The sequence below is a fragment of the Anomalospiza imberbis genome, chromosome 1 (genome assembly GCF_031753505.1).
Source record: "Anomalospiza imberbis isolate Cuckoo-Finch-1a 21T00152 chromosome 1, ASM3175350v1, whole genome shotgun sequence".
NCBI classification, from domain to species: domain Eukaryota; kingdom Metazoa; phylum Chordata; class Aves; order Passeriformes; family Viduidae; genus Anomalospiza; species Anomalospiza imberbis.
Window position 1 is genome coordinate 98,015,178 of NC_089681.1, and position 16,602 is coordinate 98,031,779.

Genomic DNA, 16,602 nt, shown 5'->3' on the forward strand with positions numbered 1-16,602 from the left:
ATAAAGTCATCAGATCTCTTCAAACTATTAAAGAGGATTTACATGCTTTACCTGAAAACAGTTGCAGTCCACACCTGCAAGAATGGAAACGCATCATGACTTTGGTGTTGAAGTCTAGTACTTTATAACCTGGTGAGCTAGACAGGAGTATTTGAAAGGAAAAATTAATCACTAGTCCGTGACAGCCTCAACTATTAGATTCTTAAATAATAATGCAATTATGTATAAGACATATTAATTGTTGCATTTTTTTCTACTGCTGGAGCTCCACAGAATTCAATGTGTGGCCAAAAAGAAAGTGCAGATTTATAGGCAGTGAAGTATAAGAAATATGCTCACAAAATAATCTTTCTTAATTTGCAAAAGCGCTATTCCCTAAATTGCGTAACAATACAGGATATATGCTAGAGGGGTATAAAGGTTTTATTAACTCTCAAAAGAGATGACTTGAAACACGTACTGACAACTGTGTCTGCAAAATTCATGCTGGCAACAGCTTTATTGCAAACTGTACTAACAGCAGACACAGCTGCTACATATAGTCATACACAAATGCTTTTCTGTTGGGCCTAATATCTGTATCTGTGATCCTGTTTTGAGACACCCAACAGTTACACAGGAGCTATTTGTGCAGAACATTTATACCTATCAGCTTTCATTAAAGAAGATGAACAAAACAAACAGCGGCCCATAAGGCCCTCGTCTTTGGTAAGGAACTCCTGCAAATTCTCCCCCACTTCGCCCGTTCCAGGCTACGATAACGCTAGAATCGGCACCGACTTTCCTAGGCAGCACAAGCTGTGAACTGCAGAACATTTCGACCAGCCTCATGACATCCCAAGAAGCTCCCCAAAACCGCAGCAGCCCCTGAAGAAGGCGCGGGCTGCGCCAGCATCCCGGCCCCCGCGGGCTCCTGTCATCACACGCAGCGGTGTCTTTCACGCCGCGGCTGCAACGAGGCGGATCGCCGCAGCCGGAGATGAGCCGGCGAGGATATTAAAGGAAAGGCAATCCTCTTAGGAGGGCTGGCGGCGGGCGGTGAGGCGAGGCGAGGCGAGGCGAACCCAACCCGCGTTCCCCGCACGGGCCGGGGCAGCAACGCGACCACGCCGGGTGCGGAGCGGTGCCACCCCCGCGGGCAGCCCCGCGCCACCTCAGGGGCGAGGGAGCAGCGGCTGCTTGGGGCCTGCGGCAGGTGCCGCCGGCAGCGCCCGTAGCGCCGCGTCCCCGCGGGGAGCGAGCGGCCGGCGGGGGGCAGGGGCAGCGCGGGCGCGGTGAAATGGGTCAGTTACGTAAAAGAGCCGGCGGCCCCGGCCCCCCGCCCGGCGCCCCCGCGGGCAAGCAGAAGGGAAGCTGCAGCGGCGGGCGGTGGGGGCGAGCAGAGCCGCATCCTCTCGCGGACCCTGGGCACCGCCGCCGCACTCTTCTTCCCCCTCCGCCCCTTCCCAGCTGTACCCCCGCCCCGGAGCGCACCTTCTCCTGGGCGCGGTTGAGGCGTTTCTGGACGTTTTTGGCGAAGATGCCGGTCTTCATGTCCGCCATGGCTGGTGGCGGGGATTGGGAGGGTGGGGAGGGAAGGCGGGCGAGGCAGAGCCCGGTAGCTACGAGCGGCAGCGGCGAGGCAGGAATGGAGGGATGGAGAGGAGAAGGAGGAGGAAGAGGAGGAGGAGGGCTTTAAAGACACAGCAGGGAGAGGCGTGGCCACCGCCGCCGCCTCAGGTGAGCCGCGGGACCCCCGCCTTCGTCCGTCCCCGGCTGTCGGGACCCCGCGGGGCGGGTAGCGTTGTCATCTGGAGATGAGGCAATTCCTCTAGATAATAAAACACATCAAGAGAGATAATGGGGATGATGATTTCTAGAAGCACAGCTGATGGCTGCGTCCACTACTGGCGCAAGCCTCCTTGTACAGCCGGAGAGCCTTAGGCGGCTACTTACTACCCTAGAAGTTTCCACCAAGTCAGAGTCACTCCAGGTCCAAGCTCCTTTAACACTTTTCATAGGTTTGGTGGCTGCTGCATCTCGTGCAGTAGATGGGTGCGGCCGTAGAGGGACCTGCATCCCCCAGCTCGGCCTGGACTGGGCTTCCTGGCACAGCCATCAGCTGTTCTGGGGTTACCATGCCTGTGCTGCTGAATGTGCTACACTTGACTTGCCATTCTCCTGCTCTTGACATCCTCCTCCCATCCATTTCTCACTCCTGTCTCAGTGTAGCAACTAACAGCAGTAAACTGTTTCCAGGCTGGTTTCGTGTTTTTGATCTTATTTCTGAAATTACAACTTCTAGTCAAAACTGAAGGGCAGTCATAACAAAAATCTCTGTCCTAACACTCAAGCCCCGCAAAATCTTCTAGGGATCATGCAGCAGCAGTCACTCAAGGTTGGCAAAGTCATCCTTCCTAGATACCAAGCCCCAGATTCACTCCTGGCATTTATTTCTGTTGTTTCGCCAAGTGTGGAGTTCCCTGATATGGAGAGGAGAAATCCAGCAGCAAAAATAGCAAAGCAAGATGAAGCAAAACACTGGAACGCAACTCTCTTAGCATGAGCCTCTATCCTTCTAGGATACAGGAAGGGAACTGTCCTATTATCATAATACTTTTCATTGATTTTTCAAAACACAGATCAGAAGGTCTTCTACCTGCCAAAATGAAATGTCTCATACATTTAGTAAGTCCAGCTGTGTTTCCCGAGACTATGTATTTCTGAAATCTGCTCCGTCCCACATGTGCCTGACACATCTTCCTGTACTTCAGTGAAGAAGCTGATTTAACATGCCAGCTGCAGCAGTAGTAATGTTTAGTAAGAGTAGGTACTTACCTAATTCTCAGGTAAATATTATTTAGAAAGAAAAAAGTAATCACACAAAAAACCCCAAACTCAAAACTAATGCAGAAAACCAAAGAAAACATATCACAGCAACCAAGGAAATTATTTTGTCTAAAAGATTACGGTAGTGTCTTACAATGCTATTAAACTGGTGAAAGATCAAAACAAAATCTCAGTGTGCATAGGGCTCCCAAATTCTTTGAAGTATTTCTTCACATCTTCAGAGTATCTCTTTCTGGCCAGTTTGGCTTCTGATTCCACCACTTTAAGAACGATTTAAAAAACATCATGAAAAGAGGTGTTCTTAACTGATTACTCATGTACTTTCTTCACCAAAGGGTAACAAAGGTAGGAAGTATTAGCAGAACAGAGTGCATTTTGTTGTCTTTGGGCTAGGAGAAGGAGGACACTCTCTTGTGCCTTTTAGATCCTTGTTGTCTGATATAGTAGTAGAACCCTCATCACCAAGTACAAAAATGCTTTTTCATGCCAGTGGGTGAGGAAAATGAAGATGTGTTTTTAGTCACACAGCTGGTCTCTTCCTTCTCAGTCAGTTGACCTGCACTGGCTTTGCCCCATTTAATAGCCTTTGACAACAGCCAATGCTTTTTCACTGGCTGGTTTATCAATGTGTGTGTTGCTCTCCATCAACTAGATTTTGGAAAGTAATTATCAGCAAATTATCAGACTCTCCATACTCTGTCTGTTGCATATAACATTTATTGTAATTAATACTTCAGAGAAAATTTCTCCATTAAGATGTGTTTCAAAGCAATTTTTTCTCTGTGTATTGCTCATGCTTTAATCTGAAATAGGTGATATTTAAAAATTAATAGTCCTTTATTACAATTTACCCCATATTCTCCCTATTATCTTGTTATTGTTTATTTGGTGTTATTTTAAAATGAGATTTCACTTTAGTTTCCCTCCTGAATAGGAGTCCTTCATAGAAAAATGCTCCTAAGGGAGTCGTGATTTTTCAACATAAAATCTTTAAAAGGGAAGGGAGACAGTAAATATTAGTACAACTGCTATGTCACCACTTTTTCCAGCTGTTGATCCCTATTCAACCAAAATACTAGTGAGAAAAATAAGAAATCTGGATAATTTCTGGCTCATCAACAACATGGTTTCTCATCACATATTTTGTCACCATAGACCTCACATTAGAGGTAGAAATAAGATGGGACACTTCTTTCTTCAAGCAACAAGCCTAACCCTTCCTCACAGCACAGTCAGCAGACTCTTGCCAGCAGACTGACTGTCCTCACAACAAACCCTCCTCTCAACTGGCTAACCCACTCTTTTATAACACCCACCCATACTGACCATAGCTGTGACTTAAGGGCAAGGCTGTTCCTTCTCTTTGGTAATTAGTACAGCTGCAACTCATCAGGGGCAAAGTTGCTTGCAATCCATTCTCCTGCAACATTTTGGCTATTCTGATCACTCTTCATTTATGTAAAGCAGTAAAATTTAAAGATAATGGTCCATAGGAGTCAATTTTACAATATTGATGCTAGAAAAAATTGGCAGGTATCTTGCAGCCATCTCCATTGCCATAATAATTAAAATACAGATATCAACTGCTACAGAGTAACAAGAGACTTGCACCTTTACAAATAATAGCATATGGACACTCACAATTCACACTACAGACATGGCACATAAAAGATATCCTCATTATAAGCACACCACTTTAATATTCAGTGAAGTGGAAAATTGGTGCAGGAAATGAAACTGCAGGGCAGCCTGAGAGTTGAAATTGCACTGTAGTGTGGATTTGGGGAGGCAGAATGTATGGACAAAAATACAAGGCAAGATGGGACTAATAGAATAGCAAACATGGGAAAACAATACAAGAAAATGAAAGGTTTCAGGTGTACAGGACTTGAATTTTAAACTTTTTTTACATGTGATAACTTGGTACTATACTTGTGGTTTAGGTCAGCATGTAATGGGCAGCAAAAGACTGTCTAAATTATCTGGGCAGTTTCTGTAAGTCTTGCTGACTTTTGGATGTGAGTCAGAAGGTGAAGAGCTGTCTGTCTCACTGAAAAGGAAAGTAAGGAACACAGTGGAAAACATGCATCAAAAGAAAAATGTTTTCATAAAATAAATGGAGTTCTAAATCCTGTAAAAATCTAGGAAAATTTTAATAAGCCTCCTGAATTAAAACCCATACATGTTCTGTATTTTAATATTTAGACCTTTATTTTTAATTAAAATTCTTCTTATTGAAGACAAATACAGATTTATTTTTTTTTACATTTTCTTTCATTACTATACCTTCAGATCAACACCTATCATCCATTAAAGTGCTAATATATGTTGAACTGGTACTTACATTCTGGCACAGAACACCAGTTCCATCACAGGGAAGCATTTTATCTGAAAGATGCCCTTTGATTTCAGCTTCAGTATTTGAATCTGAAATGTTCATTATTTGAATCTGTATCTGGATTCACAGAGCTACATACAGGTGTTCAGCAATGGCCTCACTTTGTTACCCTGGAAAGTCTGTCCTGCTGACTTCAATCAGCAAATTTCTGGCTTGACACCCCAGGCTCTGAAGCTACATAAAATGAGCTTTACATGGGAAAGTATGACTAATGAAGGGCTGCAGAGCTTGCCCACAGAACAAGCACCAGTGATATTTCCATAAGAAATTAATTCCTGAATAGCACTCACACGACATGGATGTCCATGCTGGACTTCTAGGGGAGGAGGTTATATTTCTTCCCTCCTCCAAATCCACTTCCCTGAAATCACAGGAATTAGATAAAACTTCAAATAGGAAAAAAAAAAAAACTTCTGGAGAGAGGATTCCTGGAACTACTGCTGCCTTCGGGTGAATCTTTTCAGGTTTGAGGCAGTGCCAGTAGATAAGAAGACACGACAAGAAATCCAAAATCCTTTAGGATTGGCAGGTGGGGTTAGGAGGAGTGAATAACTAAATATCACTTAGTTAATACTAGCCTATTTTGCTTTTTACAAGGTTGGTGTGACGTGTTAATAAAATACAAACTTAAGGAAAAGACTAGGGTGATAAGAAAGACAAGATTTTTTGAGATCCAAGAATGAGTTTCAGCACGGACAGAGCTGCAGGGATCCACAGTTCCCTCCCTCCCTCAGCAAGGATAACTAGCAATTTGGACCTGTTGCAAAGGGACCTGTGCAAAGAAATTGGCTTTCTATTCATCATTTAGATGGCAACAGTGCCTCGATAGGTTGTGTATACAGTACTCATTCCAGCATTAGGAATTAATGCTGATCAAGATACTTGTGCTCTGATTGGCCTCCTCCTGATGCTCTTTGTGATTAAAAGTACACCGAGCTGCAGTGAAGATGAATTTTGGAGAATTATACTGATAACATGAGCTGTCCCACCTAAATAGGAAAGACTCCCACCACACAATAAGTACCAATCGCTTTTAGCCAAAATTCAGTCTCCCTTAGTCTATCTGAGGTCAGCATCAAAAGATCATTGAAAATTGCTTTTGAAAAATCTGAACTTAAATGTGCTTGGCACATTTTGTCTTCTCAGTCAGAAGGACACAGGCCAGAACCAGAAATATCTTCCTTTTTAACTGTCAGGTAAAAAGGACAGAAAGGCTTTCTGTAGAACATCCTTTGGATCTTTCCTGAAAGAAAAGTCCGTCTCAGTTAAAAAGTTTACTTGTCCACATGCAATTTTCCATACCCATCTTTTTCTCTTTCCTATCAAATATATTTACAAAATTCCTAGTATTTACAGTATTAGCTAGAAATGCACACCTTTTTGTTTGCATAACAATAACAATTAATATTGTAACAGTTAGTCTCTCTCTTTTTTCATTCTTCTTTAAAGCCATTCCAGCACAATCTTGCCTTTTTTTGGCGGGGAATGCCTCACCAGTGGTGAGTTTCTTTCTCAGGTTAGACACTTGTGAAGGGGTCTTGGCATGCATGGCACCAATATGATTCCCTAAGCTACTCTTTGCTCATGAATTGGCTGCTAATGGCATTATGCACACATCACATAGCCTAATCTAGCCTCTGTGCTTTTTTTCCTAGTGCTAATACACATTTACACAGTGCCATTGCTTCCACCACTTATATGTGCTAGAAGGAGGGATGTAGCAAAAAGATGTGCAGTCCTAATCATGAAATTTTTAAAATTTGAAGAAAAGTGACTAGCCGTATCTATTCTGTGTGTGCCCCTAATTTAGAAAGGTCATGAAAAGATAATATATACATGCAAAATAATGAATACATTTATGCCATCATGAAGGTCATACAATTTTTTTTTTCTTCAAGAAGACATACATGAAAACTACTGTGAGTTGATTGTGCTGGTTCTGAATCTGACATGTCATTTTCTAAATATCAGGAAATTTTTCTTCCTAGTCCCTTGAAGCTAGACTATGGAGGTTGGAGGCCTCCCCTCCTGCAGCAGTTCTTCTTGCCTTGACACTCACCGCTTTCAAGGAAACAATAACTAGAGCAAGCAGGGATCTGCTTGCATGGATACAGAAGATGGCTTGCAAAAGCAGCACTGCCCAACTCTTGCTACTAGTCCTAGATGCATCAGGCATGTCCCAAAAAGTCATGATCTGCAGGGAATAATGTGACTTCTGGCTACAGGAGAGGCACTTTCATCGTGAATACCATATAACATAGCAAAGAGTTAATCCAAACTTCAGAAAGGCACCCCTGGAGTGCCTGTTGGAGACTCTGTCAAGTTGTAGGTTCTGCTGCTTTAAATTATGTAGTCAAAAGTCAGGTTTTAAACCTATGCATTCTCCAAAGATGACCCCAGCTGTTAATTATCAAGGATCCTTATTCAACTGTCCCCACCCTTCTTAGTACATGATTTGTTCCTAATTGAGCTAGATTTGTCTTGACTTCTCTTACAACAATCCATAAATTTTTTGAAGGAATCCCAAACTGAATTTGATGCCTGTCTTCTGCATGAGGACTTTGGGAATGCCTGCACTTTCTTTATCAAAATTAGGAACAGCAGCACACTGAAAAGTTGAAGCATATATTTCTCTTTACATAAAGAAAATCTTTCATTTACAATGGCTCCAGCTATATTATTATTATTAATTCCAGTGGTGTCCTAGACAAATGCTGTGAGAAATAGTCCTTGGAATCAGTTAAAATAGTCTTACCTGTAAGTGGCCTGACTTGCTTAAGATTCTTATTTAGCTGTGGCTAGTGTATTTATTCCTCAGTATATATGAAAAGTTGTATTCCACGTCTGTCTTTTTCTGGTGGGTTTTTTGTGTGTGGGTTTTTTCAAATTGTTTGTTTTGTTTTGTTCTTTTCCCCCAGAAAGATTTCTGCAGCATTTAAAAGAGCTACAAACAAATAGCAGGGATTGGAGGCAAAATAGTCTTTGCATCGAGATTACAGCAGAACTTTCTTTGGTCCTCCCCCAGTCTCCATTTCTGATCTGTTTCACCTTATTGTAAATGTATGCATGACAATAAACACTCATCCAGCAACTGTTTCTAGAAGGAAATTTGAGCTATTTCTATCATTAGATGAAAAGACACTTTGGATGCTTACAGTTGCTATAACAGTCACTATAGGAACCAAACTCTTCCTAGTCCTTGGCATGCGAGACTGATTTTTCTCACAGTGTGGGGAAAAGAAGTCTTTAGCTAATAATCTTATACTAGTCTTATTTTAGAGGCATCTTTTTGCAGCTTCTTGTAGCTTTTATCAGAGGCAGCCTAGGTAAAAATAAAAATTGAATTTCAACACCTTCTCTCTTCCTTTTCCCTTCTTCAAAACAGTGTTGAGAAATGTTCACACATCGCTACTCTTCTCTGTTGTATCTCAGAAATGAGACAGCTAACTACACAATAAGATCTCCTGACTGTAGGTCTCAAAAATGTGCTTTCAGAAGGAAAGCCTTTGGTAAATCTTAACTACCAATGAATTAATAACTTTGACATATCAATTTTTTTTTAACTGCAAATGCCTTTAGATGAATGCATCTTGTGTAATCACTAATGAATGCATTGCTTTGTAGAGAGAGGTCATGGACTTCATATACTACTCTGTAGTTCCTGAACACCTGTAAAACAGGGAAACTAAAAATAAAATTTGACATGCCAAGGAAAATGAGGATCGAGGTTAGAAAGCAGACTGAAGGTTCAGGCAGCTCTTCTTGGTGCTATTCTAGAATAAGGGATTTCTGTAGATGGGGTAAGGATTTGCAGAAAACACATGAGTTGAACCTGCTGGAATATTTTTCACTGTGCCCAGGTTTCTCTTCCCCTCAGTGTAGCTTTGTTCAAACCCAGTATTTTCAAGTACCATCCTACTTTTCTTTCGAAGCAAAAGATCTAATCATTTCTCCTTCAATGTCAAAGGAAGAATTTTTGATCAAGGTTAGTGGAATAGTAGATGCGCAATAAATTTAAGAGTGTTAGTAGACTGACTGCAGGTGTCAATAGTATCACTACATCAGAGCTGACATGCACCAGCTGACATGCACCTTAACAAGGAGAACAAAAGGACTGCTGAGAAATGGTGCAGAGGCATGGGTCAAAGCAGTGATACACACAAAACTAACTGTTGCAGTATAGTTTGTATTCTACCCATGAAAAAGTCTTTGAAGCCTTCACCTGTTCTGTATATCAAGGGAGAAACAAGTTTCTTCTGATCTTTCTCTACATGTCTGCCAAAAAACCCCTTCCTCCTGTTAGCTAGTATCTGCTAAAATAAAATCCAAAAGCAAGCTTAAAAGTTAAGGGTATGTTTGAAAAGGAAGAAGAGAAGACTACTTGGGAAATCTGTTTTCTCATTACATCACCTCAGACTTGGTGTAAAGTTGACTTTGTGTTACTCCATCTTGCTGGCAGCAAAGAGAACTGAACTGAACTGTCTGGAGCTCCATTTTGCAGGTAGAGGTCAAGGTCTGTGACTGAACCTGCCATGAGACCTGTGTTGAGGTGCTCATGGGAAGAAATCCATAGCATGACCAGGCACTTCTTCCCTTCAGTTTAAACCCTGGGGCAGAAATAGGATTAAAAACTTGGAGGAAATATTTTAAGAATGTCTTAAGAATTCATGGGAAGGTTAAGGATACCAATTTTCTTCATGAGGACTAAAGCTGTTAACCATTCATATTGAGTTTCCCCCAAAATGATCCCTCCACCCCTTGTCAAATAGACTTGGAAGGCCAACATACTAATTTCTGAGCATGTAAAACTTCAGCTCTAAAACTCAAGAAATTCCAACCTGATTGCATATTTTGGTCTATTTGTAGGATTTCCCTGGTACTGTGCAGAAGTGAGATCTACCTAATGCCAGAAGACTCCCTCATAGTCTTCACCATAGCCCTGCAGAGAGCTATGCCGGGGCATGGGTTGCTTCAAAGCTGTTTATGAGCTCTGTCAGGGCAGCCCTATGTGCGCAGGCACCTAGTGAAAATCCAGGAATGGCTGTTGCCACAGACTGCAGAATAACTGCCCTCCAGACTGCCGCTTGCAATGCTTTCATGGGATTTGAGAGACAAGGCTTTAAGCAAGTCCCAGATCTCATACTGACCTTTGCAGGATAGATGCTCCAAATGCTAGACTATTACTAGACAAGTGGGTGGTAGCAATCTCACCTCCTGCTCTTCTTAAGAAGAAAAATAATGATTTAAGGCATCAGTCCTGGTTTCACAAAGACACCTACCTACACCCATGTTCACATGAGAAAAACATCCCAGTCTTCAGAATTTCCTAGCAACTGGCAGAAGTGTGTCCACAGTCAGAGTTTCTCTGAGGAGCCTGTTTTCAATCCTCATTCCCAGAATGGGCCTTGCATGACCTGAAGGCTGAATATGATGAAGTTCAGCTGCACAATCTGGGCTCAGGCTTTTGAGATGTGAAGAGACATTGTGAGAAAGCACATTGGCTAGAGATATGCAAAATAAAGCATAAGGCAAAGACAACTTCATTGAGCCTAGAGTAAGGCAGCAAATAAGGAAATTTCACTGGGAAAATTGTGACCTGGAAAGATATTAAATAGAAGGGAAAAACAAGGACTCAAAAGCAAAGTGAAGGTTCAGCCCCTCACAAGGAGGAATGGAGGCCTGTCCTTGACCTGCTAAGATTCATCCAGTGCTTTACTGGAGTGATAGCTCAGCAACTCCCTAGTCAATCAGACAATGGTGAACTGTTTTGCTATTTGTCCTCTGTGTTTGGGATATTCTGTGTAAACCCTGCTATTAGTTTCCATCTGCTTATGGTAAAAGCTGCCTGAACCAAGTGAGGGAGTTTGGGCTGCATAGTTATTGGGTCTTTTCTCCCTCTTCCACACATCAGGGCTCAGGAAAGTTCAGAAACTATCTCAGTCTATCTAGACCAAGCTTTGCAATGCAGTGTAGGATTTGCAGGACTGAGCTGCTGAGGTTTTATTTGCATCTGGGCCTAATGAAAGGTGAGGGCAACATATGGAGATGCAGGATTTTTTGGGGAGAAATGGAACATGATAAAGATGAGCAGAAGTAGACTGAAGCAGATTGATGTAATGTAAATTTGAAAAGATATTTTAAGTCATGCTTTATATTATATGACTCATCAATATATTGCTCAACATGTAGAATTTACATGACACATTTCCACATGCTTTGAGATATAACTCAAACCTTGATCCAAAAATGCTACCAATTCCAGGGCTCTAAATTTAGCCTCTGGATGTCAGAAGGGCAGTAACATGGTATAGTTTATCATTTAGCACAGACCAACAAAATCTCTCTGCTGACATAATCTTTTGCAACATCATTACTTTGAGAAACTCCCCTTTGTAAAGAGTTTGGAGAAGGTTAACAGCATTCAACCAGAGAGAGGGAGAAGTTGTCTATGCTATTATTGAAGCATATCACAATGCAATTGAACATGATCTGCTTTCTGTATTGATTATAATTTTTCTAAATGAGATATACAGTCTACAGTATTAATATTGTTTTAGAAAAAAATTAAAATGAGAGGAAAATAACTTTCCCAAAAGCTTTCCCAGGGAGTGAAAATTACAGGTTCACATAAGTGTTAAGAGTGTCAAACCTACTGCCTGATTCCCAAAACCAAATCAATGCCCTATTAATGTTGGTCTCTTTTGTAATCTGAAATGATCAAGAGGCGGCCCTTGGTAGACAACCAGGTGGAATTGTTTACACTTTTCATGGATTTTTAATTTCAGTCATAGGGAACTACAAAATGTTGAAGTTCTGGGGCTTCAAGGCCTGTCCCAGTTGCTATCAAAGTAAATTAAAACTTCTGTTTATCTTGAATATGCTTTGGTTTAGGATCTCATTCTCTGAGGCAGAGGATGCATCTATCCATGTGTTTTGGCTCTGTGCAACACAACTCCACTTTATTTTAACACAGGCTTTGCTACTACCCAACCTTAATGCAGTTGCCTTTACAAATGTGATGAACAGCTTTGCTTTGAAGTTTCTCTGCATCTGGTACTTTAAATTTGTCTTTAATGTGAGTTTAAAGACACATCTTTTTCTTAGTGAAACAGTGTCACTAAGTAAAAATCAAACATGCTCCTTTTGAAATGGAAGAAGTACAAACCTAATCCCTCTAATGGTATCATATCCTACAGGGAACAAAATTAAAGCACAAGGCCAGGGTTTAAGATTGTTGAGAAAATCAAATTCCTTTTGTAAGCCTTTACACAAATTGTTAAGGGTGGGTCTCATCTCCCCTCCTTGCAGCCCTCTGAATAGAAATTAGACTCTATTTAGACAAATGGATGGGCAGACACTCCTAAAGCAAATGACAGCAATTGCCTATGGCATATGTGCGTGAACTTTAAAGCTAACATTTTTAAATGGTGAGTGAAAGTCATCACCAAGAAAAGTCACCAATTCAAAGTAAAAGGCAGGTAGATGCTGCTTAGTGCCTGAGAGACCAAAGGATGAAAGGCAAGAAAGAGGAGAGGCTGGGATGCATATCAGATGAGGCTATGGTATCTAGTTCAGTCAGCACAGTTCAGGCAGATGGCCACAATGAATATTTAAATAAATGTAGCAGGTGAACTGTAATGGAAGCAGAAGTAAGGCTGATGTCAACATGAAACCATACAAATTTTGTAGAAGACCAGCAGTTCAGAAGTTTTAAATTTTTAACATATTTTTCATTGTCCCAGGATCTCCAACATAGTTTTGATACCAGGATTTTTACATTGGTGATCCATCACATGTGTTACACCACTGCATTTATAAATTCCAGATACTTTGTGCATCCCTTGTAAGGTAGTCATAGAAGCAGTCCCAATATATTACTATAATATCTTAATAAATCAGGTCATAACTATAAATAAATCAGATTATGACTATACTGGAACATCAGAAATGAGAGGAACATGCTAGGAACAGCCCTGATTAATCCTGAGAGATGCTGCGCATGACTTACCACAGAAAAAGGAAAGGCAGCTGACCGAGAACTGGTATGATGTCAGAACAGACAAGACAACAAAAGGCAGCAAGCTGATCACCAGTGTTATTTTTCCTATCCCTACAGAGATCCTTCTAAAGTGCATAATTAACTTCATTAGGAAAATCTTACCAGTCTTTGGTAATTCATCTGCCTATGGAGAAACTGAAAAGTTGAATGATCAGAAAGATTTTATTAGTTACCTAAAATTGTCTGAAATTGATCTGTTTGCTGACTGAGGTTTACTGGCAATGAGACTCTTGGAACTACCTTGTCAATAATCCAGTGATTTTTTTGAGTATTGTGCAGATGAGAACACAAGGCATGTGCCGATAAGAACTACTGATGTGAATATATTTAGTGCATTGTAGCACTGGTCAGCAGATAACAGAGGAGAGGATTTGAATGACGGGATAAACTAGAGAAAACAAGTTCACTTTGGAACACACCCTTTGCTCTGGAAAGAGCATGTTATACATACCTTAATGCTAGTAGCTGAAACTGCAGAAGTCAGAAGTATCATTTGAGGGAGGATCTCCACATCTGAACATTTGGTTTCAACCTGAATTGTACTGAGCACTGAGAAATATAAGATAAAACTAAAACCCTGGAAACAATGACAATGCCTGTACAATGCTTTTTTCCTGCCCATTTCTGCTTTAATTGAGAAGATAAAAGGTAACTAAATGAAAAAATGGATTTATGTGTGAATAAAAAAAATATAATATGAAAGATGTATCATGAGAATATTTTTATACTTTTTTTTTCCTCAAAGGTGCTCTCTAAGATATTCAAGTGAAACTGATTTAATTTGTAAATCAGGACTATTTCTGCACTCCAGCAGAATACTCACTGGCAGCTTGAGGTGTAAGTGTATTGCAGACACAAAGAGGCAATCTTATAAACAGATTAACACAACATTAAGAGGAGGTGCTATAGCTGCTTATACACTAACCTTTTGCTTCTTAAAATACATAACTGAGAAAAGCAATCAAATATATTTTGAGTAAGACAGTATAGCTTTTTTCTGTTGTTTTTCATAGTTAAATTAAGCTTAAATGTTGTATTGAAAATAAGGATGAAAGCTTGAATATGAAAATTACTGCAGTGAATTTAACTGTTGCCTTATTGAGGTTCTGCTTTCATAATTCTTGCTTTACGCAGTCCATCCAGAGTCCAGAAGAATGGAGTCCAGAAGAATAACAAATTGCAGACGTAAAACTCAATACATCTGAGGGATCACATCTATAAAACCAAAATTAACTATATTATCACATAAGGTATGAATCTACCCTTACCATTTTTTCCTAAAAACATTATAAATCTACCAAACCAAGTTTCCACACAGTTCTGGCTGAGTTTTGTTATCTTGTCCTCATAGGTGGAGAATACAACCACAGATTGTCACTCATCTGTGTTAGTCTTGTGGTTTAGGCTATTCTTCAATCATGCCCGTTCACAGTGCTTCAGTTCATGCCTCGAGCAGTCACAACATGTAAAATGGATTCCTTTTGTATGTAACTAAACCAGAAAATGTGCTTCCAGAATTGACTTTTTTTTGCTCCAGTTGACTGCGCACAGCCCAAATGACCAAACTAGACTGATTCTAAAGCAAGACAGTATCTGTAAGGCAGACACTGAATCCTCAGCTCTATGTGCTTTGCTCCACTCACACTATGCTGCTCTCTGATGCCAGCCTAACTGTTCTCTGTTTTTCAGTATTAAGAAATCACTCCAAAATATGGATTTCTGGCACCTCACTCTGGTATGGTTGCTCCAAGGTCAGAGTACAAGACAGAGATTTTGCTTTCACCCCAGTAATGTTCTGTGTTATATATTTTTACCCACATTTTTATAACATTTAAAAAAAAATTATTTTTTTAGTTGATTCCTGATTTTAGATTTACAGTTCAGTCACATGATGGAAAGAAACTGAACACATAAACAAGGTTGCGAAGAGTTATATTAACTTCTTAGAAAAAAGCACATGAAGAGGACCTAAGGCCTATGTACTGGCTGGACCTTCTACATTTTTCATGCATTTATTTTAATCCAAACAGCAAGCCATCATTTATGAGGTCATCTTGACCTTATGTGTGTATCAAGCTGATGCCAAATTGATTTTTGGCTTTTTGCTTTTATATTCTCTATATTCTTTACACATATATTTGTAGTTCTGTAGCCTGTTACTGTATTCATAGCTAGCCCCAGTACTTTTCCCTACCCTGACAGGCAGGAAGACAAAATACATTTTAGAAGCTCCAAGCTGGGGGTTCCAAGGCACCTATCCTGTCTTGGTTCTTCCTGGGAGCCAAGGTTGAAACCAGCTTTTTGAGACACATTTTCATAAACTAAGTTCAGTTCCTATCTAAGGGGGGAGGATTTAGAAAAGGGTTGAACCATGTGGGAATTACCTCACCACTTATGTCTCTAATCGGGGATTTTTGTCAATTATGCAAATTTGCTAAGCTTTTAAAACTATATTCACCCCATGCAGGGGTGAGCATTTTCGGTATTTGCCCCTGGAGCCTCCAATAAAAGCCAGTCTTTGTATTACCTCCTATTTTAATATTATCTCAAAAGTGTCTTGTTTCATTTCTAGGACTCTAAGGCATCAAAGCTGTTTTGGTGTCCAGGGTTCTCAGAATTAGCATCAGCTAATTTTCCTTTCACCATCCTTCTGAAACTTAACCATATCATTTAGTGAGTTATATTGGCCATTTGAAGTGAAGCAGGAATTGAACAGTTGACTTCTCAGCACTGCAGCTATATTAGGTATGGGCTTCTGTTGTACCACCCAGTAGTCTGAGGAGCTGAAAGTGTTGCATCTCTCTCAATGAGAGATTTTGGCTGAATTAAATAATTAATTCTATTTGCTCCCAATTCAATGACATTTCTCATGCCAATGAAAGATTAACAACAGTGGAGCAATGTTGGCTGTCTCAGAAGGACTGCAATGCTCTCTTCTAGTGCACCACCTCCACCCTCTATGCATAAAACCAAGTAGCAGCCAGCCAGATGCCTGCTACAATGAGATGCAGTGGGACGGCAGGAAAGAAATAAACCCAGGGACAAATCTTGGCATGACAGAAATAAGGATCCAAATTTTCTACACTGAGTAAATGAAATGAGGATTGTGCTTCACTTCTCCTTCATGCTTAGAGTAGAAATGCTAAATTGCTTTTACTGGCTCCTTCATTGGTGAGAGTTTAGCACACTGGCACAGCTGGTACCAAATGAAGCAGATCAAACAGCTTAAGGTAGGGGACCTGGTGCACAGGCAAGGCTGGCATGTGTCCCTTAAGCGAGCTGTCATTGCAGTAACGGAGGCAGCATCTGACATCAT

General features: G+C 40.8%; 1 protein-coding gene across 2 annotated transcripts in view; it reads right to left on the minus strand.

The window, feature by feature from the left end:
- The window catches only part of AMPH (amphiphysin), a 124,922-nt gene extending 123,260 nt beyond the window's left edge, over positions 1 to 1,662 (minus strand). Inside the window, exon 1 of one of the 2 annotated variants that reach the window (XM_068201569.1) lies at positions 1,474 to 1,662. In XM_068201569.1, coding sequence (XP_068057670.1) covers positions 1,474 to 1,542 — 69 coding nt within the window. In that variant the 5' untranslated portion in view covers positions 1,543 to 1,662. The remainder of the gene's footprint in view (positions 1 to 1,473) is intronic. The other variant, XM_068201578.1, reaches the window with a different exon arrangement.
- Positions 1,663 to 16,602: the final 14,940 nt, after the last annotated feature.